Raw genomic sequence first — 21,603 nt, 5'->3', positions numbered from 1 at the left:
TGTTTGTACAATAAAGGTTAAAGTTTTAAAAAAGTGGAAGGAGATATGAGAAATAACAAGTATAAAAATGTGAATTTAAGAAAGATTTCAAAGAGGAGAAGGAGTCAGACTGATGTAATGAGGGAGTTTGTCTGGACCCCCGACAGAAAAGGCCCTTGGTCCTCGGTCGGGACGATGTTTGTAACATAATTAAGAATAAACTCCATCTGTTTGTGAGTCAAAAGAAGAACCCTCCATTCAGGGGATTAGTTTCCATGGAAACAGCTTGCATCACTGCAGAGTCTTCCGTGTCTTCTGTTGAATTCGAGTTGCACCAAGCTCGGTGGGGATCATTCTGTCAAACTGAGTCATGAGGCATGAGAATGCACAGTGGTGGAAACCGTAGTAAAAACCCTAGTTTCTGTGCGGAGTCATGACCGAATCGTGAGTCACTCATTTATTACAGAGGCGTTTTCAAACATTTGTTTATTCAGGGATGGTTCAGAGAGTATCTGCTTTTTTTACTACTTCAGGCAGAATCTGCTTCAGAGTCAGTTATATTAAATATTCAAGCGAGAGTTTTACTGCTTCTTCTTTGAGCCACAGATTTATTCAGACAAACAGACAAAGAGCTCAAGTCCTTGTTCTAGTACTAGCAGTACTAGTAGTAGTAGAAAGTTTTCAGGATCAACAATAACAAATATCCATTCATCCATTTAATCCTCTACTTAACTTAATAATCTGTAGCCATGAGCCGCAGTGTTATTTATGTTAAGGCTTTTTCTTTTTTCTTTTCTTTGATCAAGATCAACCAAAATAATTAGTTTAACTTTCGTTCCCGGATCAAAGCAGAGTTTTCATATCATCTGAACCTGAAACATTTTGGTGAGAATGAAAATCCAACGAGACATTTTCTCAAAACAAAGAAAAAAATAAACGTTCATCTCAACGGATTCTGCTCAGGTCGTCAGAATCGATCCCTAATTGGAATGAATGTGTTTATTGTTGTATTTTTGGTATGAGGTAAACTACAATCATCCTTTCACGTGCAGGATTATGCAGTTATCTTTATCTGTTGCAGGGTTAGAGGTGACTGACACAGAACAAACCGTCCATTAAACTCGACTGTTGAGAAAGAAGTGTTGCATATTTTGGGAATTCTCCAAATCGTCTTGTGCTCTTAAAAAACATCCTGGAGCTCAGATTTAGTCCGACAGAATTTACCTTCCAGCCACTCAGAGCATCAGAAAAACACACCGACGGCCCGACTGTCACTAACTGCTCAACAACTGTCGGTTCACTTCACTCGTCTGAAAACAGCAAAACATCTTAAAATCCTCCTGGTGGCACGATCATAGTGCAGCGGCAAGAATTCATTAGAAAGTCTTATTTCTACAGTAGTAAATGAAATATATGATGAAGTTGTTTTGATATCTTGAATCTTTGAATATTTGTCACCTTCAGCAAATAAAAATGAGAAAAAAAACTAATCAGAACGATGTAAACTTTTTTGTGAAACATTAGTCAAAGGTTGCAGATTTGAGACGATGGTTGCAATAATGGATTTTGGTTTATATATATTGTATTTCATCGATGACAAAGATTCAGTTGGTATTACATTTTAGCAAAATCCCCCTTTGGAAAACTTCCGCTAACAATAAAGCATCAACAATAATTGAAGCTTATATTCAATTTGTCTTAAGACGTCAAACTGATCAAATTAAGCAAATTATCACCATGACACAAAACCCCTTGTTTACATGTTAGGAACTTCAAATATAAGTTTAAACATTTCATTTTAGTTTGAGTGATAAACGTCCATGAATGTAAAGTTGTGAAAATTCCCTCAGAGCTTTGTCGAGAGCTTTTGATGCAGAAGTGATGAAAGTATTGTTTCCACCAAACTGCACGAAGGTGAATTGTTTCTCAATGTCTCAGCGTCGACACATTTAACTTTCAAAGAAAAACACAATCCTCTTCCATCCACAGAAAATGACTTCTGTCGTTACTTCTCTTATTTCAGGAGAGTTCAGACAAACACATTCTGAAATCAGACACACAGGAAGTGAAAGATTACAACACACATACTGTTTTCTTCGTGTGAATGGATTATACAACATTACTGCATTGAGAATAAATGAATGGTTCACATGTTGAATCATTTCAGTTTGATGTTACTTGCAGATTGTAGGTCTATTTGAAAAAAAACCAAAAAATTGCCTTTTCATGGAAATATGAAAGTCGCAATCTGCAAAAAAAAAAAATGTTGAAATCGATCCAACGTGTTTGAAATGTTTAACTTTACCAACGCTTGTTACGACATGTTTCTGTGCGTGCGTGCGTTTGTGGAACAAGCGGCAGCAGAAGCTCGTCACAGACAAAAGACACATTTTTCTTTTTAAAATTACTTTTAAAGTTTATTCAAAGAAAAAAAGCCTCCAGGAAAATACACGACTTCCTGTCATACACACAGAGGACATAAGTTAGAGTAGCATGGCAGAAACAGCAGAGGAAAAAAAATACGTCGCCTCACGTCCAAGCCAGCAGGGAACATGACTGCAATGGTTCCACGTCGAAGCAGCGCTATGTGAATACCTGAAATGAACAACACGTGTGTTCTTTATTGTTTTGTATGTAGGTGATTCAGTGGGGTGGGGAACATGACCCAAAAAAGAAAAAAAAAGAAATATCCAAAAAGGGCTCGAAAACAAAGAACCAAGTTAAACATAAATACTGTGATGCACATTAGTGTAACAAAACATTGCCCCTGTAAACATTTTCTCCACCTAAGGTGAGCGGAATAATATTAAACCACCGCAGTCGCATATTTACGCGTACGTAGACTTACAGAAACAACAGAAACTATAGTTAAGCCTCTCCGCTAGCTCTAAAACTCAAAAATTCACAATGCTTCAAGTGATTTATTTTTTTTGTTTTGAAAGAAAAACATTTCCAAGTAGTGGTTTTCATAATACTATGTTTACATGTTTTTGAAGTGCTGCCCTCTTGGCACTTTTTTTTTTTCCCAATGTGAGTTGGCGACTGATTGTTTTTTCTTAGATATAGACGTAAAACTTGAACCCATTGAGAATATCAATAATAACCACGTTTTTTTTATTCCATGAAGTCGATACAGGCCTTGATGCAATAAGAGACACGGGTACTACTGCACACACAGACCTCAGACGACACAGCACTGGGGTCCACACAGCTTCTCTGTACAAGGGCAGGGAGCGTCCTGTGTTAATTGTTGTCGTCAGGGGGAAAAACACACCCAAGGTGAACTTGTTTGTGACCTGACGTGTTTGGACATGAGGTCACAGCACGAATTCAACTCTCCCTTGTTTTCTTCTCAATGAACGATGTGTAATTTCCCAGAGTAGCGTGGAAACTCCGGCCGAGCCTGGAGGAGGAGATCGATGCTGCAGTTTGCTGCTCAGTCTTTCACATATACAGACGATCCGAGAGATAACAGCTGGAGCAGGAAGTGGGGGGAGGGGGGGGGGGGGGCACTGAAATTGTGAAAAAAGAAAGTTGGATTTCGTCTTCAGTTTCTTCACCAACATTAGAGTGAGGGGAAAGTTCTGCTCCAAAATGTAAGGGAAAGGTTTGTGTCCTCATTCGATGGTAAAGGGTGGACTCGCAGAGAAATCCTCAGCTCAAAGCTCACGCACTCTAACAGCTGTGGCAAAGGTTGCAAAACAAATACATAATCGCCCCCGACCCCACTCCACCACCCCCCCCGGGTTAATATCTACACCTGACGTAGAGGCTCGGCTGCCGCAGCTTCCGGTCGCCTTAACTCAAATAGTTGAACATCTAGGATTCGATCACTTGTGACAAGATACAAAGCAAAAACAAACATCATCTCATGCCTTGGACCACCACACAGTAATATGTCTTTCTACATTCTGGACACTTAGTGCATTGCATTCATACAAAATGATACAAATGAAAAATGATTTGGAAAAAGAAAAATGAAATGGAAGAACCACCTCCCAGAGAAAAGACTCTGCTGCTGACCACACGTTCACCTCTCTGCCAAGATAAACCGATACGCCGATGACGCCGAACTCTCCGACCGCACTCGCTCGCACGCACACACTGAACCTTCTCTTCCACTCTATCACTCCATTATCGTTTTTTCTCCTCCATTTTATATTCAACTATATTCACAGCAGTTCAAGTTTCTCCAGCTGAGAGACGACGGGTCACCTCCTGACCCGCGTTGAGTTTCAGTCGTCCATGTTTGACCGGTGAGAAAAACATGACCACTGACTCCACCTGGAAGATTAAATTAACTTTTATTGTACATAGACACCTTTTTATTCTATTTAACCTTTTTTTGGACCACACCCACGTCACCTTCTTCTCAGTCAAACGCACCTCGCACTCCTGTGGGTTCGGAGTAAAAGCAAGCTAACCGTGTGGACTATGGGTGGATGTGTGTGAATCTTTAAAAAACAAGGTAAAAGACATGTTTAACTCCACATAGTTACACTAATCTTCAAGGAATAATAATAGTTACAATTCAAAAAATACTATTCTGAAATCCATCTGCTTCAACATCTCTTTCTTTCTCTCATCACCGCCTCTCGATGTTTTCTTTAAAGCACCTGTCCGCTCAACACTTCAATGACACACACACTCACACACACGACCCCTCCGACTGAATCCCGACTTACAGTGAAACCTCGGAAATCAGGCTCCTGCCATCTGCTCGTCACCGTGATGTCCCACCAGCTCCAGCGGTTTACAGTTTCCGCCCCTGGCTGACGGTCTGGACCTCTAACCAGCACGTCAGCAGTAATTGGACCAAACAGAAGTACATGTACACACACCACCGTAGCATTAATACGACAGACTCCGGCCCCACCAGCCCCATGAAATGCTCGCGAGAAAAGGCGGAGGGCAAAAACATGGGGCAGAGGGGATACTCCCTTACAAGAGGCAGACCCGCAGAAGGTAGTAGCAGTAGTAGTAATAATAGTGGTAGCAGTACTAGTAGTAGCAGTACTAGTAGTAGCAGTACTAGTAGTAGTAGAAGACCTCAAGCTTACTGAGCAGCCGAGGAGCACAGGAAACGATGCAGACGTACAAAATCGATCCCATTTGCGATTGCCCACTTGTCTTGAATTCACATTTAAGTTATTTCTACTTCCTTTCATGTATTAATTAGTCACTGATTTTAATCTTATACACAAGACGTCACTTCAGGTAATTTCAGGGCATGATGACGGTGGGACCGGTCGTCGCTGTGCGGCAGGTCGCCCCCGGAGACTGAAACTCCAGAGAGAGCGGTCGCAGTTGACCGCTTCAACAAAGGTCCGGTTGATTGTTGTTCTCTTTTCTGAGGGCTGACGAGACATCGACGTTGGGTTCTGAGATCCAGTGTTAGCGAGGGTGGAGGACATCGAGGAAGATGAGGAGAAGGAGGAGGAGGGCAGGTGTGGACCTCTACCAGCTGAGCAGGTTGCTTCGGCCCAGAGTCATAAAGTAGACCTGGCTGGAGCCTCCAGACCGAACGGAGGCGAAGAACACCTGAGGAGGAGACAGACGTTTAAACACCAGATATGATCACAAGCTCCATTCACTCGTTTTGTAAAAAGTTGGAGTTTTATAAAAAAATAAATTTCGAGAGAAAAATCAAAACTGAGGAACCACAGCAAGAGGAGAAGGATTTCAAATCTTTACTTCACTTCCGCCATAGAAGGCCGACAAATTTTAGACGAGAAGAGGAAGTAGAGCAGAGTGAAGTTACTTCTGCAGCTGAGCAAACAGAAAGTGACTTTAGAAATCCTCTGGGCTGCAAACTGTGGCTTCAAATCTGTGACCAGATTCACTTTGAATGGCTCATCGGTTTCCTCGCAGATTCCCTTCAGCGATGGTTTCGAGTCAAGCATCAAAAACATTTGTTGTGGTTTAAAATGTTGGTTAAAGAAGAAGAAATATGACGTTAATCTACAAGAATTAAAACATAACTTTTAAAGATTGTGCAACGGAGTCTATTCTGAAGAACCCGGAGATTGTTTCCTGTTGAGGAAGAAATGTTTTCTTTGGTCGACTGTGAGCTTATTGCTATACCTGCGTCATTCTGGTAACATTAGGACCTTTTTCCTTGATACTCAGCTTTACTGGAAGACGACTCAGATGTTATTGATTCCGATGCCAATAAGAAACTAATCCTAGCTCACGGATCAGATTACAAAGTCAACACAGAGCTCTTTGTCAATACGCAGTGTAGATGGATGCGTACGCGTTGTCTCACCTTGTCATTTCTTTCACAGAGGAACTTGAGTCTCTGGGCTCTCTTGTGCATGAAGACACCATCCAGGTGGCCGGTCTCCACCGAGCGGATCTCTATGGCCTTCTCCCCCCAACCCATGATCTGGTTGGAACGGATGTATGCTGCAGAGAGATACGTACGTAATAAATGTACTGGTATTCAAAAATATGAGGTCTTTTTAAAAATGCATTAATGCAAAACGCAGAAGAACGGTCCGACTCGATGGAGGAGGCGACGCCCACTTCAACAAGTTTTTCACTCATTTTGCAAAAACATTAAGAAAGAACATAAACAGGATTGATCAGTTGAATATTCATATGGGCTGACACTCATATCTGTGTTTACCAATAGGCACAGATATGAAAACTTTTATTTCTATTGATCACACAATTCAGAAAGAAATCCTACACAAACTGAAATATATTCTTTCTATCTTTTTTTTTTTTTAAACATTGTATTTTCTTCTGACATTTTAGACAAATAGACATTCGTCGTTTTAGCAGGTGGTTTGGTAAAAAGGTACAAAGAAAAACTTGTGTGCGTGTGTTTGTGCAGCTGTTTCCCCTGAGACTCACCCACTGAGGTGGGCATCTCCCCCCACTGCAGCACCACGTCCTTGGTGATGCGCCCGTAGGTGTTCACGTACACGCCCTCGTCCTCGTAGCACACCAGCAGCTCGATGCCGTCGGTGTTGGGCAGGATGATGATGGCGTGAGACTGGATATGGGTTTGGATCTGCAGGGAAACACAAAACCAGCACAGTGTTGACATGGGAGGAAGAAGAGAAGTCAAATCATAGAAGAGTTAGTGAGCTACAACCCTGATATATATCATTTAACTCTTTAGCAAACATGTAAGTGAGATATTCTTTTAGTTGTTCTTACGTGTGTGGGTAGGTAGATGTCATAGACAGCCCCAGAGTCCACATCCACAGCGTGGAATCCAGAAGAGGAACCGTAAATGACCTTTAGCCTCTGCCCCTCCTCCACGGTCAAGTCAACCAGCAGAGGTTTGTGCACCAAGTCTCCGAAAGACTGAAGGACAAACGCCAGAAAAACGAGTTGGGTTATTTTCCTCTGTTTTGATTGGTCATTGAGCAGCAGCGTGAGCATGACATCAGTGTTTATCAGAGAGGATAAATATTAACAGAGAGCAAAACAAACAGTTTTCAATGAATCTGTAGTGAAAACAACACCTTGGCATCAGCATGCATTCTGGGTAAGAATACAGCCATAAAAATATATGAAGACTTTAAATAGAGGCTGGCTCATTTTTTTCTGGGGGACGATCCTGAACTTGAATTACACAAAAGTTTTCATGTTGGTGCATATTAGCAAACGTAAACACAGATATGTGTGTGACAGGCTCCCATCAGCTGTGATTAATCGTGGTCTACATAAAATCAGGTGTTGGTACATACAAGAAAGATCGAAATTATAGAATCAGCTTTGGAAATATGTGTATTTTTTGTTCTCATAAACTCAATTGTTAAATGAACTCATGTTCTATCAAGCTAAGCTAATCAAATGACATGCTCTCACCTTGAAGGCCATGAACTTGTGGTAGGGTTTAGGTGCCCAGGCGTAGACCTCCACCGAGTTCTTCAGAGCCAGAACCAGGAACTTGATCCGCTCATATTTCACTGGAGCACAAACACAGAAATAAAACTTTAGGACACGATAACAAATGATCAGCATCAGGAGGAGAAAATGATTTATTAGGATTTAAATGTTAAAAAGAGGGTATGAGTTAAATTAAAAGATTTAGAATTCTGCTAATGTGTCTTAGTTTTGAAAAATGTCTCAACATTTAACTTCCTCAAACAAACATCTGCACAAGAGAACTTGAATCAGTGGGTGAGACTTGGTTTCCCGCCAATTCAGACACATGTAAGTAAAATTCCTGGACAGGAAATAGATGTGATGACTGACAGTTGTGAGCAGCGGAGAGGGGTTTCCAACAGGAAGTTTCCGTCCAGGCTCAGTGACACTACCATCATCGAGGACATTCTGAGTTTTAGACAGGACATGTCCCATCGAATGCTGCAGTGTTACTTAACTAAGGGCTTTCCTTCCAGCTTTTATCAGTGACATGCTTGTGTACAAATATTAACTCTCCTGTTTGAGTCCAGATGAGGAAGAAGAGGACAAAGCAGGTTGTTGAATATAAAAAACTGATTAAAACTTAAAAGCTGATATTTCCTCAATACATAATCTATTAGAGCGATGTGTTGTGAAACGATGATGACGCATTAACTCGTCCTTAAGTGTAAGATGCTTAACTGTATCTACACAGATCAAACACAACAATTTCACACAATGAACTTAACTGTCTCAAGTTGTAGAGTTCAACGTCAACAATTTCTTTTTTGTGACTTTATTTTACAGGCAACAACAGAAAGACAGAGAAAAGGATGAGAGACGATAAAACTTCCAGGACAGATTTACAATGAATCAAATCTAAGTGTCCATACGTTCATTTGGATGTCACAGCCGCCACAATATACGCTTTCTTAAATTGGTAAAATCATTCATAGCTGAGCGGCAGCAAGTGATTGTTACGGTTGTTACCAGGTCTGAAAAGGACCTTAGACCCTAAGGTGACAGTGAGGCCACACTATAACTTACTCACAGTCATCGCAAGCTTTCTTCTAAGTTATTATTTCACCGTGAGAACGCAACTTACCGACTTTGTAGTGGACGCAGCCCTCCAGGTCTCCCACAGTGGTCCAACCCTGTTTCTTCTCCACCTCGGGGTCGTTGTGCAGGATCTTGTTCCTCAGCCAGGACAGGTAGTAAACACGGAGCTTGTTCTTCTTACCTGCCATCGATCGAGAAAGGTCGAATCAGGACTAACACATTTTCATCTACAGGTTTTCGTAACAGTAGATTACACAAAAATAACCGTTAGAAACTCGGTGGAAAGACGCAGAATGGGCCGAGGAAGAACTCTTTAGATTATGGTGCTGATCAGGGGCAGGGGGGATTCAGAGGATCGATTTCTATGAGTGTGTGACATTTGGTTCAGCTTGATTTTATTGAAGGGCACTGAGGAATATTCTAGATAACTATGTATCTCATCTTGTTTTTTTTTTCTTTCTGTCAACTACTTTTAAAGTTGCTGCAATATTCCTTGATTCCTAAAACACAAACGCTCGACACTATCAATCAGTTCTGTAGATAAAGTCAACAATGAAGTGCAAAGCAATCAGGACACATTGATAAAAAGGGAACCTCCATTCACAGGCTGATATTTTTTGCATTTTATGATTCTTCAACAAGATGTTACGTGTGGACAAATTGATGATACTACTTTTCCCATGACGCATATTCTACACGTTGTTAACGAAAACAAACAGAAGCATGTTTCCCTGTGGTATTTCCTTCCGTCGTGAAAAAAAGCTTGAATGTGTGTCAGCGCTACATATTGTACACACACATGACGCGCTCTCCGCAAGCAGAGATTTACTCAACATCCGTTTGGCCAGAAAGTATCTGTTGTGACACTTCTGACTGTCTGTGTGAAACTGAGAAAGAGGAGAAGTAAGAAGTGGGATGTGGGATGTGCTTTCAATCTGAGAAGTCGTGGGACTCAGAGCTGTGTGTTGGGATGAAAACATTTATGCAACTTCACACACAGATGCACAATGAGCAGGGTTTGGTGGGTTTTCATTCATATATGCACGTGTGTGTGTGTGTGAACATGACATAGCAAGCTCTCACACACACACACACACTACTTATCCATGCTTTTGTGTTTATTTGCACCATTATTGCGTCTGTATGATTGCAAAATGTGTGAGTTTGCCCATGTACGTGTGTGTGTGTGTGTGTGTGTGTACCTGATATAGTGACCAGAACGTTCAGTCCCTCCAGGACGTCCATCTGCTGAAAGCGCCGTCGGCTGATAAGAGGGTAAACTTTCCCCTGACCGCTCCGATCCAACAGCATCAGCCCGCTCTCTGTTCCGACCAATAGGTTCACTCCTACACACGGAGACACATGTTTAGGAAAACCCAAACAAAACTGACCACAGCTGGAAACACTCAGCAGTCTGGTCGTCATCACAGTACAGACTTATTGGTGCCTTGCTGCCCCCAGGTGGTGAAGATTGTAATAGTAAGAATCACTTGGTATTTTATGATTCTTGACTAAGACTGGAGGAACTGTCTGACAGTTTTTGGGACATTTGCTTCTTGCATCCTGTCACAGCTCTGCCTCTGTCCCATGCGAAGAAGTGCACAGACTAAAGAGAATCGTGTTGAGATGTTTTATCATTTGATGACGGTCGTATCACCACGCCACTAATCAACAGTGTCTCTCCGTTCTTACCCCAGAGCGCGGCACACAGGATCTCCGAGTTGAACCTCTTCTTGTATTTGCGGATCTCTGGCGTGTCGCTCTGAGGGCGAGTGTTGACCGGGTTGACGTTGACCACGGAGCCCTTCCGAGATGGGTCGGCCCGCAGCGCCTCTGCCAGCCGGGCGTCATTTGCGTAACCTAGAAGGTCAAAGGGAGGGGCTTAGGTAGGACGGTGTAGGATGTAGAGTTTACCAGGCAGGGGAGGGGGGGGGGGGGGGGCAGTGAAATGGTCCAGTATTAGAAAGATTGGTGGAGCGCCTTCTTTTTGATTTGTTAATCATAGCTCAGAGAAGAAGCTTTGTTATATGTAAAGTGGGACATAAAACAAGCAGCACAACCTCCGAACGTCTCTAAAGCCAAGGCAACATTTCCTCTTGGCCAATGCTCGTCTCTTCATCTGTAGGAAAATCTAAACCCTTCTAATCAGTGACTAAGTGCACGTTGAGCAAAGTCAAAATAGTGAAGGGGCAGCAGCAGGTCACCAGCTGCTCTGGGTGCGGTAATGATTCAGCACATGGGTGGACAATTTTCTACGCTATCCACGCTAACTGCTGCTGTTTTACACACACACAGGATCTCTACAGCCGGTTCCTCCCTTTTCTTCTGCATTTGTCGTTCAGCAGGATTACGCACAAACTACTCAACCCACAGATCCCGGAATTTCGGGCGTTTTTTCAACGTTTCGTTTCTCGTGGAATAATTCGTGGACTGTCATTACGAAAATCAGGCACATGATCACAGTGGATCATGTGCCTGATGATATCTATGAGTGTGTGATATTCAGAGAAGCAGCTTTATAATGGGATTGTTGGGCCTGAGCGCTCTGAGTCCCATCCTAATTTTAATATGATTCATTATCCGCAGCTTCAAAGTTCTGGGGATGAGTTTCTACCTTTTTTTCCCAGGAGCCACTTTGGGAAAGTGACGTCACGCACTGGTTTGTGTGTGAAACTAGAAGTAACCATATTTGGATAAGTGGGAAATAAGTGGAAAATGCTTGACTTTTAATGGACCATAATTTACTAAATGAAAGACTTTAAACTAGAGATTGAAACATAAACTCCTGACGTTATAAATCAAATGAGAAGTCAAATCATTTTCTCATCGCCCTCTGCTGGTCCTTTTGAGATAACACAGGTTTCAGACACCACCTCACTCTCCAGGCCCAGAGTCTACGTCTACGTTTTTATCTATGGAAGGAACATACCGACATTGTTGAGGGCACTGCCAGTGGATGGAGAGACTTGGAGGAGGCGTGGGTCGATAAACGGGGTGAAGGAGGAGGAAGATTTGTGTTTCTGCATGTTGTTACTCGACTGGCTCTACAGAGAGGGAGAGAGAACATGATTCAGGGGTGATAGAACATCACAGCTCTGAATGTCATCTTGAAAAATCAACAATGTATTTACAGCATCAGACAACGGACGAACGTTAACGACACAATGTGGTCAAACAAGTCGGCAAACTGAGGTATCTCATGGTGCATGCAAATAAAATGGGCATTCAGTCAAATCAAAAATACGGAGGGAAAACGGCAAAACCAATGATGAAGGGTAAAAACATGTAGAGAACAAAATGGGAATCATAACTTAAGTAAATTCATGGGAAACATACTTGCCGTTACGCCTCTTAACTGCCCTGTTCGCTAATCTGTTTCAGGAAAATGCGAGAATATGATGTGTTTGTTGAAAATAGGCGACATCAAGTGATAAAATGAGATTTTAGTGTTTGGGGGGGAAAAGCTAACAGGCCTGATCTCAGAAAACTCACAAGGAGAGACGGGATTAGAATTTCAGATCTTTATCTATTTTAAACCAAAGTAACTAAACCTTTGAACAATAAAATCACCAGGACGTTCACATGGCGAAAAGTAAAACCTCTTTTGTCTTCCAGTTGTTCTTCTAACAGAGCGAGAAATACATCCCTCCATCATCTGTGTGTCGGTGTGGAGCTACAGACAGCAGAGGGCGCCCTTCAAAAACTCAGGACATGAAATCCACTTCAGAATCAGCAGTTTCTCATTTGTTTTTTAACCCTTTCTGGGTCATTTTGCTTGTTTTTCAATGCTTTTGATTTCGTCTTTCTTTACCGCATTTAAACTGTTAATCTTGCCAATGTTGGTTGTTTGTTTTTCCCAGCATTACATCGTCCCAAAAAACACAGAAGACAAATCAAGCGATGAGCTGACTGAAGTGAGTTCTACTCTGCTGTGCTCCCACTTATAACAGGTGGTGATGATTTTGTACACTAAGCCGGTCTCCGTGTTGGGGCTGAGGGGGGGACATACCTCTGTGAGGATGCCGAGCTTCTCCAGGGGACTCTGGGGGGACATGGAGGAGGGGCTGGCGAGGCTGGAGGAGGAAGGGGAGTTTGATGCAGAGGAGGAGGGGGTGGAATGGTGGCTCTGCTGGATCAGGTCTGGGAGGTGGTGGATGCGGCCGGCAAAGCCGTTCCTGTCCGCGTGCTGTGTGGGGTGATGGTGGTGGTGGTGGTGATGATGGTGGGGGCTGGGTGTGTGGTGGCCAAGACCCGGGCCTGACCCCGGGCCAGGGCTCGGGGCAAAGCTTGCGAGCAGGCCAGCGGTCTGTGCCTGGCCCGGGCCGGGACCCTGACGCTTTCTGTTATCACCTGCACTCTGGAAGTAGAAAGAGGGGTAGACGACTTTGGGTCTAGATGCGTTCCTGATGAGTTCAGGGGAAGGGAAGGTGTTAGCTAGAGCAAAGGGCGCGCTACAGTGGCTATTCTACAGGCGGGAAGAAAGTCGTTAGTAGTCAATTACGTGGTTAGATAATATGGTAAGTTGTTGTGTAGTTTGTTGGTGTTAGAAAAAAGACCTTGTGTTGTGTGTACTGGTTCTGACTTCATGTCTATATCTGAAAGTCCTCCATGAAAATACAACAAACCTGAACAAATGTGATGCGTCCCTATTATGAAATTAGCTCCAGGTCTTTATGAGAGTTAAATTAAAATCTGTGGGGTTCAGTGCTCAACCTTCACTAAGCCTCTACACGCTGGAGCTACTCGCCATCGGGGATGAAAGAAAAGAAACATGCTCATCACACGGAACAAAATGGAAAAACACAGGGTGTGAATGAACCAAATACACAAAGACAGAACGACTCAGAGGATGTGGTGCGTTCCTGCTGCGTCTGTCTGTCACGTCAGCCTGTACCTGTCTGACAATCAGAGTGCTGTCTTTGCAGGGCGTCGACCCCGCGTCGCTCTCGCCTTCATCGTGGACGATCATGGTTTTCACCGACTCCGTTTCTCCGTTGCTCAGCCTGGAAGAACTGCAGGACAGAGGAGGAGCCGCTTTTCAACACAAACTCGAACTTTCATGTCAAAGAACATGAGGCCAACACGCTTGTTTTTATCCATTGATTGTTCTGAGCAATAAACGAAAAATGTTGTTCAACCCCAAATTATAATGGGTTATTTCCTGGGTCATGGAAGTGAGTTGTGTAGTTTTTGTGCGGTCCTGCTAAGAGGTCAGAAGTTTCTCTTACACGGCTCTGGAGTCCTCAGGGCCGGAGGTCGACTCTTCACCTGCTTCCTGGTCCACCTCTTCATCATCGTCTTCATCTGTGGTGTCCGAGTCTTCGCTGGAAGATGAATAATCCGTCACCTTATTCGGCGGGCGAACGTCATCCACTGCACGCAGCTCCTTGGCCAGAGCCGTCAGGTCCTAAAGGTCAGGAGGTGAAAGGGTAAAAACAAGAGTCAAAGGTGTTTGTTTTAATCTCTCGCTGATTTTTCTCCGTCTGTTGAATTTCAGACGTCACATTAGATTTCAGTTAATCTTAAAGCAGGACAGAGTAAAGCTGCGGGAGAGGAAGAGAGGTTACAGAGCAACACCAGCCAATGTGAAGGCAAAGCCAAAAGATGAAGCGAGGGAGGAGGTGACGTCTCAGCCGAGGCTCTTCAAGCTACTGCAGGTAAGGTTAGTGGATTAATTCTAACAATGAGACAATTGTTATTAGAGCTGCAAAGATGAACATCTCAAATAGGATAGAAGAAAATGTTTATTGAGAGTTAATTAGATAGAGAGAGAGAGTGAGTTGAAATGGCTGCTGCCGAGCGAGAGGAACCAGTGGAGGAAGAAGCGAGCGGTACCGCAGCCAGAAGATAAAACAACCGTCTCATCACATCACTGCATCGGATGGTGAGCAGGTCACATGACACACTCACGCACTCACGCACACAAACATATTTCTACTTCTATCCCAGCTAGTGAGCTACAGCGCTGACCACTCAGCTTCAACTCTCACCGCTGGTCTGCTCGGCCTGACCAAGTCCCTTCTTTCCTCAGATTTTTTCCCAGCATTCTCTGGCCGTTGGAGGGGCGGGCCCTCTGATTTGGAAGAGGCTAAAGGAGGTGGAGGTGAAACGGTCAGATAACTGTTTTAAAAAATGTGATGTTGTTTGTGTAGCATCTTCATCAAAAGTGGTATTTTCTTCAGCACGCATATTTTTCAGGTGGTATTTTTCAGTTTTGTCGTCTGATCTGTTTCGGTGTGTGCGCACTCACAGCGAGCCCTGAATCTCTCTCCAGAGCCACAGTGAGAGCCGGGCTGAGAGCTGGAGTTACTGGAGCTGCTGGAGGAACTGGAGCCTCCGCTGCCGCTGTTACTGGCTGCTCTGGGAAACACTTTCTCCACCCGCTCCCACAGCTGCCGAGGCTCCGCTGCACTGTGGAGCCAACAGAGTCAGAGGTGGAGCCATTGAAGAGACAGTGACTACTAACTGGTGGAGTTGCAGATGTGATGCTGCGCTATTATTGTCGATTAGGTCGTTTTTTTAATTCTGACAAAGAATCATGATTTTTAAATCAAGAGGCTACGAGTATTAAGCAACTTATAAGGGATAAATAATGAAATTTAAAGAATAAAGTCAAAATTTTACAAGAAAAATGTTCGATTATTGCAACAAAAAAGTCATAAAATTAAAGAGTCAGAACAAAGTCGTATTTTTATAAGAATAAATTCGATAATATAACAAGAATAGAGTCCTTAAATAATGAGAATAAAGTCAGATTACTACAAAAGAAAAAGTCAGAATATTAAAAAGAACAGGAACAATAACGACCTGAAGTCTGAGGAGGAAAACTGAGAGAGTAAAAACAAAAGTGAGGAAGAAGGAAACACAGAAATCAGAGGGTGAGGTCTCTTTACCTGGCAGCATTGCGATGAACCGCATGGCTGCTCTGAGGGGTGTTGCCTTGGTGATGGGGCGAGTCTCGCCTTGACAACACAGGCGACCTTGATGTAGTCCTGACGGGAACCTTTCATGATAAACACAGTGACCGGCTCACACTTCGTGATACACACTCTTTACAACAGCAGCATCTCAACAGCCTCGTTACCGAGCTGAACCACTGAAGAACTTCTTAAAAACTGCGACACACCGAACCACAATACTTGTTGATCTTGAGCTCTAACTATTGTTAAAACCCCTCAATCTCCCAGCCACACCCAGAGCATCACTGTGAAACAAAACTCCAGTCGCCTGGGTTCCGAATCAGCTTTCACCCTGAGTCGCTCATCAGTTCCAGTAAAGCCAATGCAAAACATTTAGGTAGCATTCAAAGCTCAGCTCAGTCAGTGAAGCCATCGTCATGGTGATTAACATGAACAGATTTTTGTTTTGCTTTGTTTAGAAATTCAGGTTAGGCGGGAAAAATGGAAAAGATGTACTGATGTTAATGAGAGGTCAGTCCTTCCTTAGTGACATGCTGCTCCTGCACTTCAAGACTGAAATGACTTTTGTGGCGTCTATGTTTGTTAATGTTTCTGTGAGTTTCTGTAATTTTGTGTATCGGAACTAAAATAAACGGTTAGGTCTTGGCAGCACTTTGTAACAGAGGGTTTCTTTTTCTGGAAGACAGATAACTTTGGCTCAGGGGGGGAATAAATTTAGATCTTTCTTTTTTTAAATTCTCACTGCCCACATTTATGGGTCGTGATACTTTTCCTGTCTTTCCTATACTTACCAACGCCCTATACATTCAGACGGAAATAAAACTGTGCAGAACTCTCGCCTACATTTGCTTATTTGCTCTTTGAGGTTATATTTTATGTGAATTTAAATCAGTAAAAAGCTAAATTCATCTGGTGAGGAGGGACAAAGGTGGTGTTTAACCTTGTCTCAGTGTCTGCAGCAGGATTTTACTATGACTTTAAAAACTGGTCCTGTAAACAACAAGCTACCTTCATTTTGTTTCGACGCTGATGCACATCACACGGAGAGACGCTAACTTCTGCTTTCTGGTGATGTCTGTATCTGAGAAACAGATTTAGAGCTAATCTATTTCACTGGAGACTAAAAGTCCTGTTTGTGGGGAGAGAAGTGATTTAAAAGCTGCCAAACAATCTGCTTAATTCAAAAATGTATGTTTTTATATGTATTTAATGAAATCATCTGTAATTCCCCTACGAGCTTCTGCCTGCACCATATGAGACGAAAATTCAATATAAACGTTTTGTTCACCGCAGAGAGAATCAGGCAGAGGGTGGGAAGCTATTAATAGGATAATGGCAGTTTGATCAGCGAACAGAAAATTGTGTCAAGTATCTAACTACTGCTGCCAGACTACACCGGGGGTCTTTCTTCCCGTCCTTACCCTGGGCGGGACCTCCTCTGAAGGGGCCGGTTCATGGGGCGAGGGCCTAGGCTGGGGGTGGGGTTGTGGGTCAGTGCGTGCAGGCGTTGATGATGTTGAGGATGATGATGAAGATGGAGGAGGGTGATGGTGTTGGGGTTCCTGGTTGTTGCGAAGGTGAAGATTTTCAAAGCTAGGGGCGAGCGGCTCGCTGAAGGAGCGCGACACAACGGGCGGCGTGGCGGCGCAGGAGTTTGACGCCACGCTGCCGCTGCTCTTTACAGCGGCCACGTGGGAGCGGACCTTACAGACAACAAAACAGAACAAATGGGGGGCAGGTCAGGTCAGTTTGCATGCAGTGCACTCTGGGAATTCAGGGTATCTTTAGGAGTTTGTCAGATTGGAGCCAAACAGGACCTGGTAGAACACCACAGTGAAGGTTTAGATTAAGACTTTTTAGACGTGGTATATTGAGCATTCCTGGTTTCATGTAATTTTCATAACCTTTTTATAACTTTAAGCCACACACTAAGCTAACCTGGGTTACACTCTCCCTCTGTAAACTGCTCTGAGAGACTGATACACACTTTGGCCACATGGCGCGCCACCCACCACCACAAGTAAACTCTCAACCTGTGGGAACCAGTGAACGTCACAACCACAATACTTGCACAATGTTAGGTGGCCCGTGAACAAGATGCAGGAGTTTCTGTTGATCTGACAGCATTCTTGTTGAGAGTAATGGATGGTGAGAATTTCACAAGGTGGACTAAGTAAATTTGGCTTTATTGCTTCTCGTAAAAGCTTTTTCAGCATTTTGGATTTTGTGGTTAAAAGGTATATGGCTCCAAATCTTAGCAGAACCCCTAAAGAACCCATGTTATGACTGCAACAGCAGGGAATAAGGAACGATCACTCAAAAACTAAAAGACAGTAACAACAACAATAATGCACAGGAAGTAAAATGAAGAGGCGAAGGTGAGTGGATCCTGAGTCACATGTATTAGACTCTACTTGTGGAATATGGTTATTTTGAAAAATGAACCACTTCAGTTATATATTATACAAAATATTGGATCCAATTTAATGGCTGTTCAGAATAACTGATTGAAAAAGGCAGAGACATGATGTCACAAACTAGTAAATAATAAATTACAAGGATGAAGTTAATCTCAGCAAAAGCTTTAAAACTATTGACAAATAAACGACTATTTGAATTAATAAAAAACGGGATCTCTGTATATATTCTACTTTAACTGTAGTCTCTTCTTTTAATTCAGATCACACAACACTGAAGCTTGTTTCAGACATGAACCTCGTGTCCACACATGTTCTGGAGTTTTTTTTTTTTGCACATATGAAGAACACAGTGTTTCCAAGTCGCTGTGAATTTTCAGGAAATGTTCCTGCTGTATTCTCACATGGGCTCACTCAGACATTTGTATTCTCACATGCAGCTTCTCCGTCAAGACTTCAGTGCACGTCTGAAAGCAGCTTAGGTGAGATCGAACAGCGCCATGCTGTGGATGTTTAGGGCGAGACAACCTTCAGCTTGATTCAGGAGGCCTGAGCTTCACCACCAGTACCGAGCACGAAGATGTTTGTATTAATGAGAGCCGAACGAAGACGCATGCAAACATACATGTAGGCGGGAACACAGGGTGCAGGTCATACAACATGCACACATGATGTTCAGGGAGAGAAAGCTTGTAGATTTAACAGTGGGTGATTTCTTTCATCTAAACCCTGATCTTCTCTGTCTCACTTCTCTTTGACTGCAGCTTTTTTTTTTTTAATTTGGAAATGAAAGTAGTTCAGCAGCAGTTTCTATATAATTATCTCTGATTGGAAGATGAAGCCATTGATTCAGTGCTCAGTGAAGTGAGTGTGTGACTGTGTGTGTGCGTCACATGTGATGACTCACACCTAATGACAAAAAACACATAAATCCACTTCTAACATTACGACAAATGTTAAATACGGTGCCCGTCAGTGACATCATTACCCCCCATCCCCCTTTGTACAATGTTACAGCATCATTCCTCTGTGTGACATATTCACTGAACTGTGATTATTCACGCTTAGTGGCTTTGAATACTTGAAGATGACTAATTCTGTCTGAGTCACTCTGCTGCGAATCTGAGTTCCAATGAATTATGGATGTTTCTAATCACCAGCGCAGAGAAAGTGAGGCGGTCGAGTTCAAACTCACAACATACCAGCAGACAGGCACACTCATGTTCACACAAACACACAACCATGTGCACACCTGGAGATATAAAGTGACTCTGCAGTAATTACACATCTGACGGGAGGACAAGCTGTCAATCAAAGCGTTAGTCATGGGAGAAGAAAATGTATTCAGCGTCGTGATCTCTTATTTTCCTTGTTGGAAAAAGTTTTCTTTAAGATGAAGGCAACGTTTGGTTTCATGCTCTCACTATCTCCTGAAAATGAAAACAGCCACGTGAGATTAAACATTAACATTAACACAAGTTCTTGTTGAAACAGGGTTTCTGCAGGTTTCAACTGTTTATTTCTAGATAAGATAATTACATTCTAGACTTTTTAGACTTGTTAAGAACCCTGCAGAAACCTTGTAAAAAGAAAGAGAAGTTCAACAACAGCACACAATTTGATCAATTCTCCATATGAACCAACATAAAGGAGCTGAGCTAAAAGAAGGAAATCACAGGAAAAAAGCTAAACTACTAAAACACCTAGAACAGCAAAAAAATACAAGCAAATCTTCAAAAAGGGATTTAATTTTGAAATCTGCTGAAAGAGAGAAACTTGATTTGATATTATTTTAAGAAAAAAAGGGGTTTTAAAGAAGCAGGCAACATCTGGAGTTGGTGTAAGTAGAAGAGAAACAGCTGGATGAAGATGAAGCTTTCGTTTCCCAGTAGAGCGACATGCACAAGGTCAAAGGTTGCCATTTTTTTTGCATGACTATCATATGGAGACTAAGCTGAATGCAAACATCTGTATGTTCAGACTGGATAAAACATGATTTGGTGTTCGGTAACAGGAATGACGTACGTGTGAGGTCATCTTAGACACATTCTAATGCTGGTGTTCAACTGAAAAACTTGCTGCCCACTCATGATCGGATGTTAATACCAGATCTGAAAGGGGCGTATGTTAAGCGCTACTGTCGGGATTCACAGATCTGTTACCTGATCTGCAGCTTTTAATTTAACAGGAAGTCAAAAAATAAAAACACAGCATCTCCAGTGGAGACCGAGCCCCTCATCTGAGTGAACAGGAAGGCTGCATCATATGACATACACATGTGTTATATGACTCTATGTATGTTTACGTTGTGGTTTGAGAAGCTTGTGACTCATTCTCTCCCACAGACTCTTCTCACCCTGTTGTGGACAGGATTAAACAAACAGTACGAGGGATGAGGGGAACACAGCGGCTTTTAAAATGAGAAGATGCTGAATCTGCTTCACGTTGCTGAAACCTCCGTGTCCCCATCTGCACTTTAACCGACAACACTGAAGGAGGAAAAGCAGCGGCGAACTTTAACATCACACCAACTCAAAGTGCCGCCTGTGTGCGACAGCTGTGGAAGTAAAGAGGAAGGAAGAGCTCACAGAGGGTCTGGGGGAGGGGTTTGAGGTTACTGTGGTTACCTGTGGATCCACGGGGCGGTGCATGGCGGGCGCCTCTGATGCCGAGTTCCCGTTGGGGTAGGAAGACTCGGAGCGCGGCGGCACCGGAGGCTGCGGCGGTTTGGTCTGAGCAGACTGAGGAGAACCCTGGATGTTCTTCCGGTATCGCTCATCAGCCTAAGGGGGACACAGGCACAGATGAGGGACGTTCACGCAGACGGCAGCATCAGCAGTGGTCTGAGAGAGGTCAGAGGTCAGTGTGCGTCAGTACATTAAGAGCAGGGTGAGTGGAAAAGAAGCCACCAGACGCTACGGTTTGTTAAGACATGATTTCTACCAGTGGGAGTATGATGAGCACTTTAGAAAAAGTCATCAAAGCGCTTCCTCAAAGGCAGCAATGTTATTGTTGCCACAATATTCCCACATCCGTGCTAGTACGACAACAGCACCATGACCAGCAAAGAGTGTCATGCATCTGTCATGAGGAGGAAGGTTAGGACACACACCGAGGTCCAGGACACTGAGGGAAACGATCACTGTGTTTGTGTATCTTGTGAGTGTTTGCACCTCCGCCAAGGAGGTTCCTGTATGTGAACGCCCCCGACCGTTGGTTGGTAAGAACGTTCGTTTGCTTGTACCGTTCATTTCTAAAGTCAAACGTGATGTTTATTCTCAGAGGGGTTACGGAGAAACTACTGACGGAAAAGATTTCTACAAAACTTGGTGAAAGGACGGGACATGTATTGCCAGATTGGG

At 43.2% G+C, this 21,603-nt stretch overlaps 1 protein-coding gene across 15 annotated transcripts in view; it reads right to left on the bottom strand.

Annotated features, from left to right (window-relative positions):
• Positions 1-2,368: 2,368 nt before the first annotated feature.
• The window catches only part of LOC109637931 (mitogen-activated protein kinase kinase kinase kinase 4-like), a 70,142-nt gene continuing 50,907 nt past the window's right edge, over positions 2,369-21,603 (bottom strand). For 2 of the 15 annotated variants that reach the window (XM_069532940.1, XM_069532946.1), the window contains 17 exons: positions 20,869-21,024; positions 17,246-17,527; positions 15,798-15,907; positions 15,155-15,315; positions 14,895-14,992; positions 14,133-14,311; positions 13,799-13,916; positions 12,914-13,369; positions 11,834-11,948; positions 10,597-10,785; positions 10,107-10,250; positions 8,951-9,085; positions 7,807-7,907; positions 7,150-7,299; positions 6,841-7,000; positions 6,248-6,387; positions 2,369-5,520 (listed from right to left, as the gene is read on the bottom strand). In XM_069532940.1, coding sequence (XP_069389041.1) covers positions 5,437-5,520; positions 6,248-6,387; positions 6,841-7,000; positions 7,150-7,299; positions 7,807-7,907; positions 8,951-9,085; positions 10,107-10,250; positions 10,597-10,785; positions 11,834-11,948; positions 12,914-13,369; positions 13,799-13,916; positions 14,133-14,311; positions 14,895-14,992; positions 15,155-15,315; positions 15,798-15,907; positions 17,246-17,527; positions 20,869-21,024 — 2,778 coding nt within the window. In that variant the 3' untranslated portion in view covers positions 2,369-5,436. The remainder of the gene's footprint in view (positions 5,521-6,247; positions 6,388-6,840; positions 7,001-7,149; positions 7,300-7,806; positions 7,908-8,950; positions 9,086-10,106; positions 10,251-10,596; positions 10,786-11,833; positions 11,949-12,913; positions 13,370-13,798; positions 13,917-14,132; positions 14,312-14,894; positions 14,993-15,154; positions 15,316-15,797; positions 15,908-17,245; positions 17,528-20,868; positions 21,025-21,603) is intronic. The other 13 variants (XM_069532943.1, XM_069532948.1, XM_069532950.1 and 10 more) reach the window with 10 other exon arrangements.

The sequence above is a fragment of the Paralichthys olivaceus genome, chromosome 10, assembly GCF_024713975.1.
Source record: "Paralichthys olivaceus isolate ysfri-2021 chromosome 10, ASM2471397v2, whole genome shotgun sequence".
NCBI lineage: Eukaryota > Metazoa > Chordata > Actinopteri > Pleuronectiformes > Paralichthyidae > Paralichthys > Paralichthys olivaceus.
This window is presented reverse-complemented; position numbering and strand designations above follow the sequence as displayed.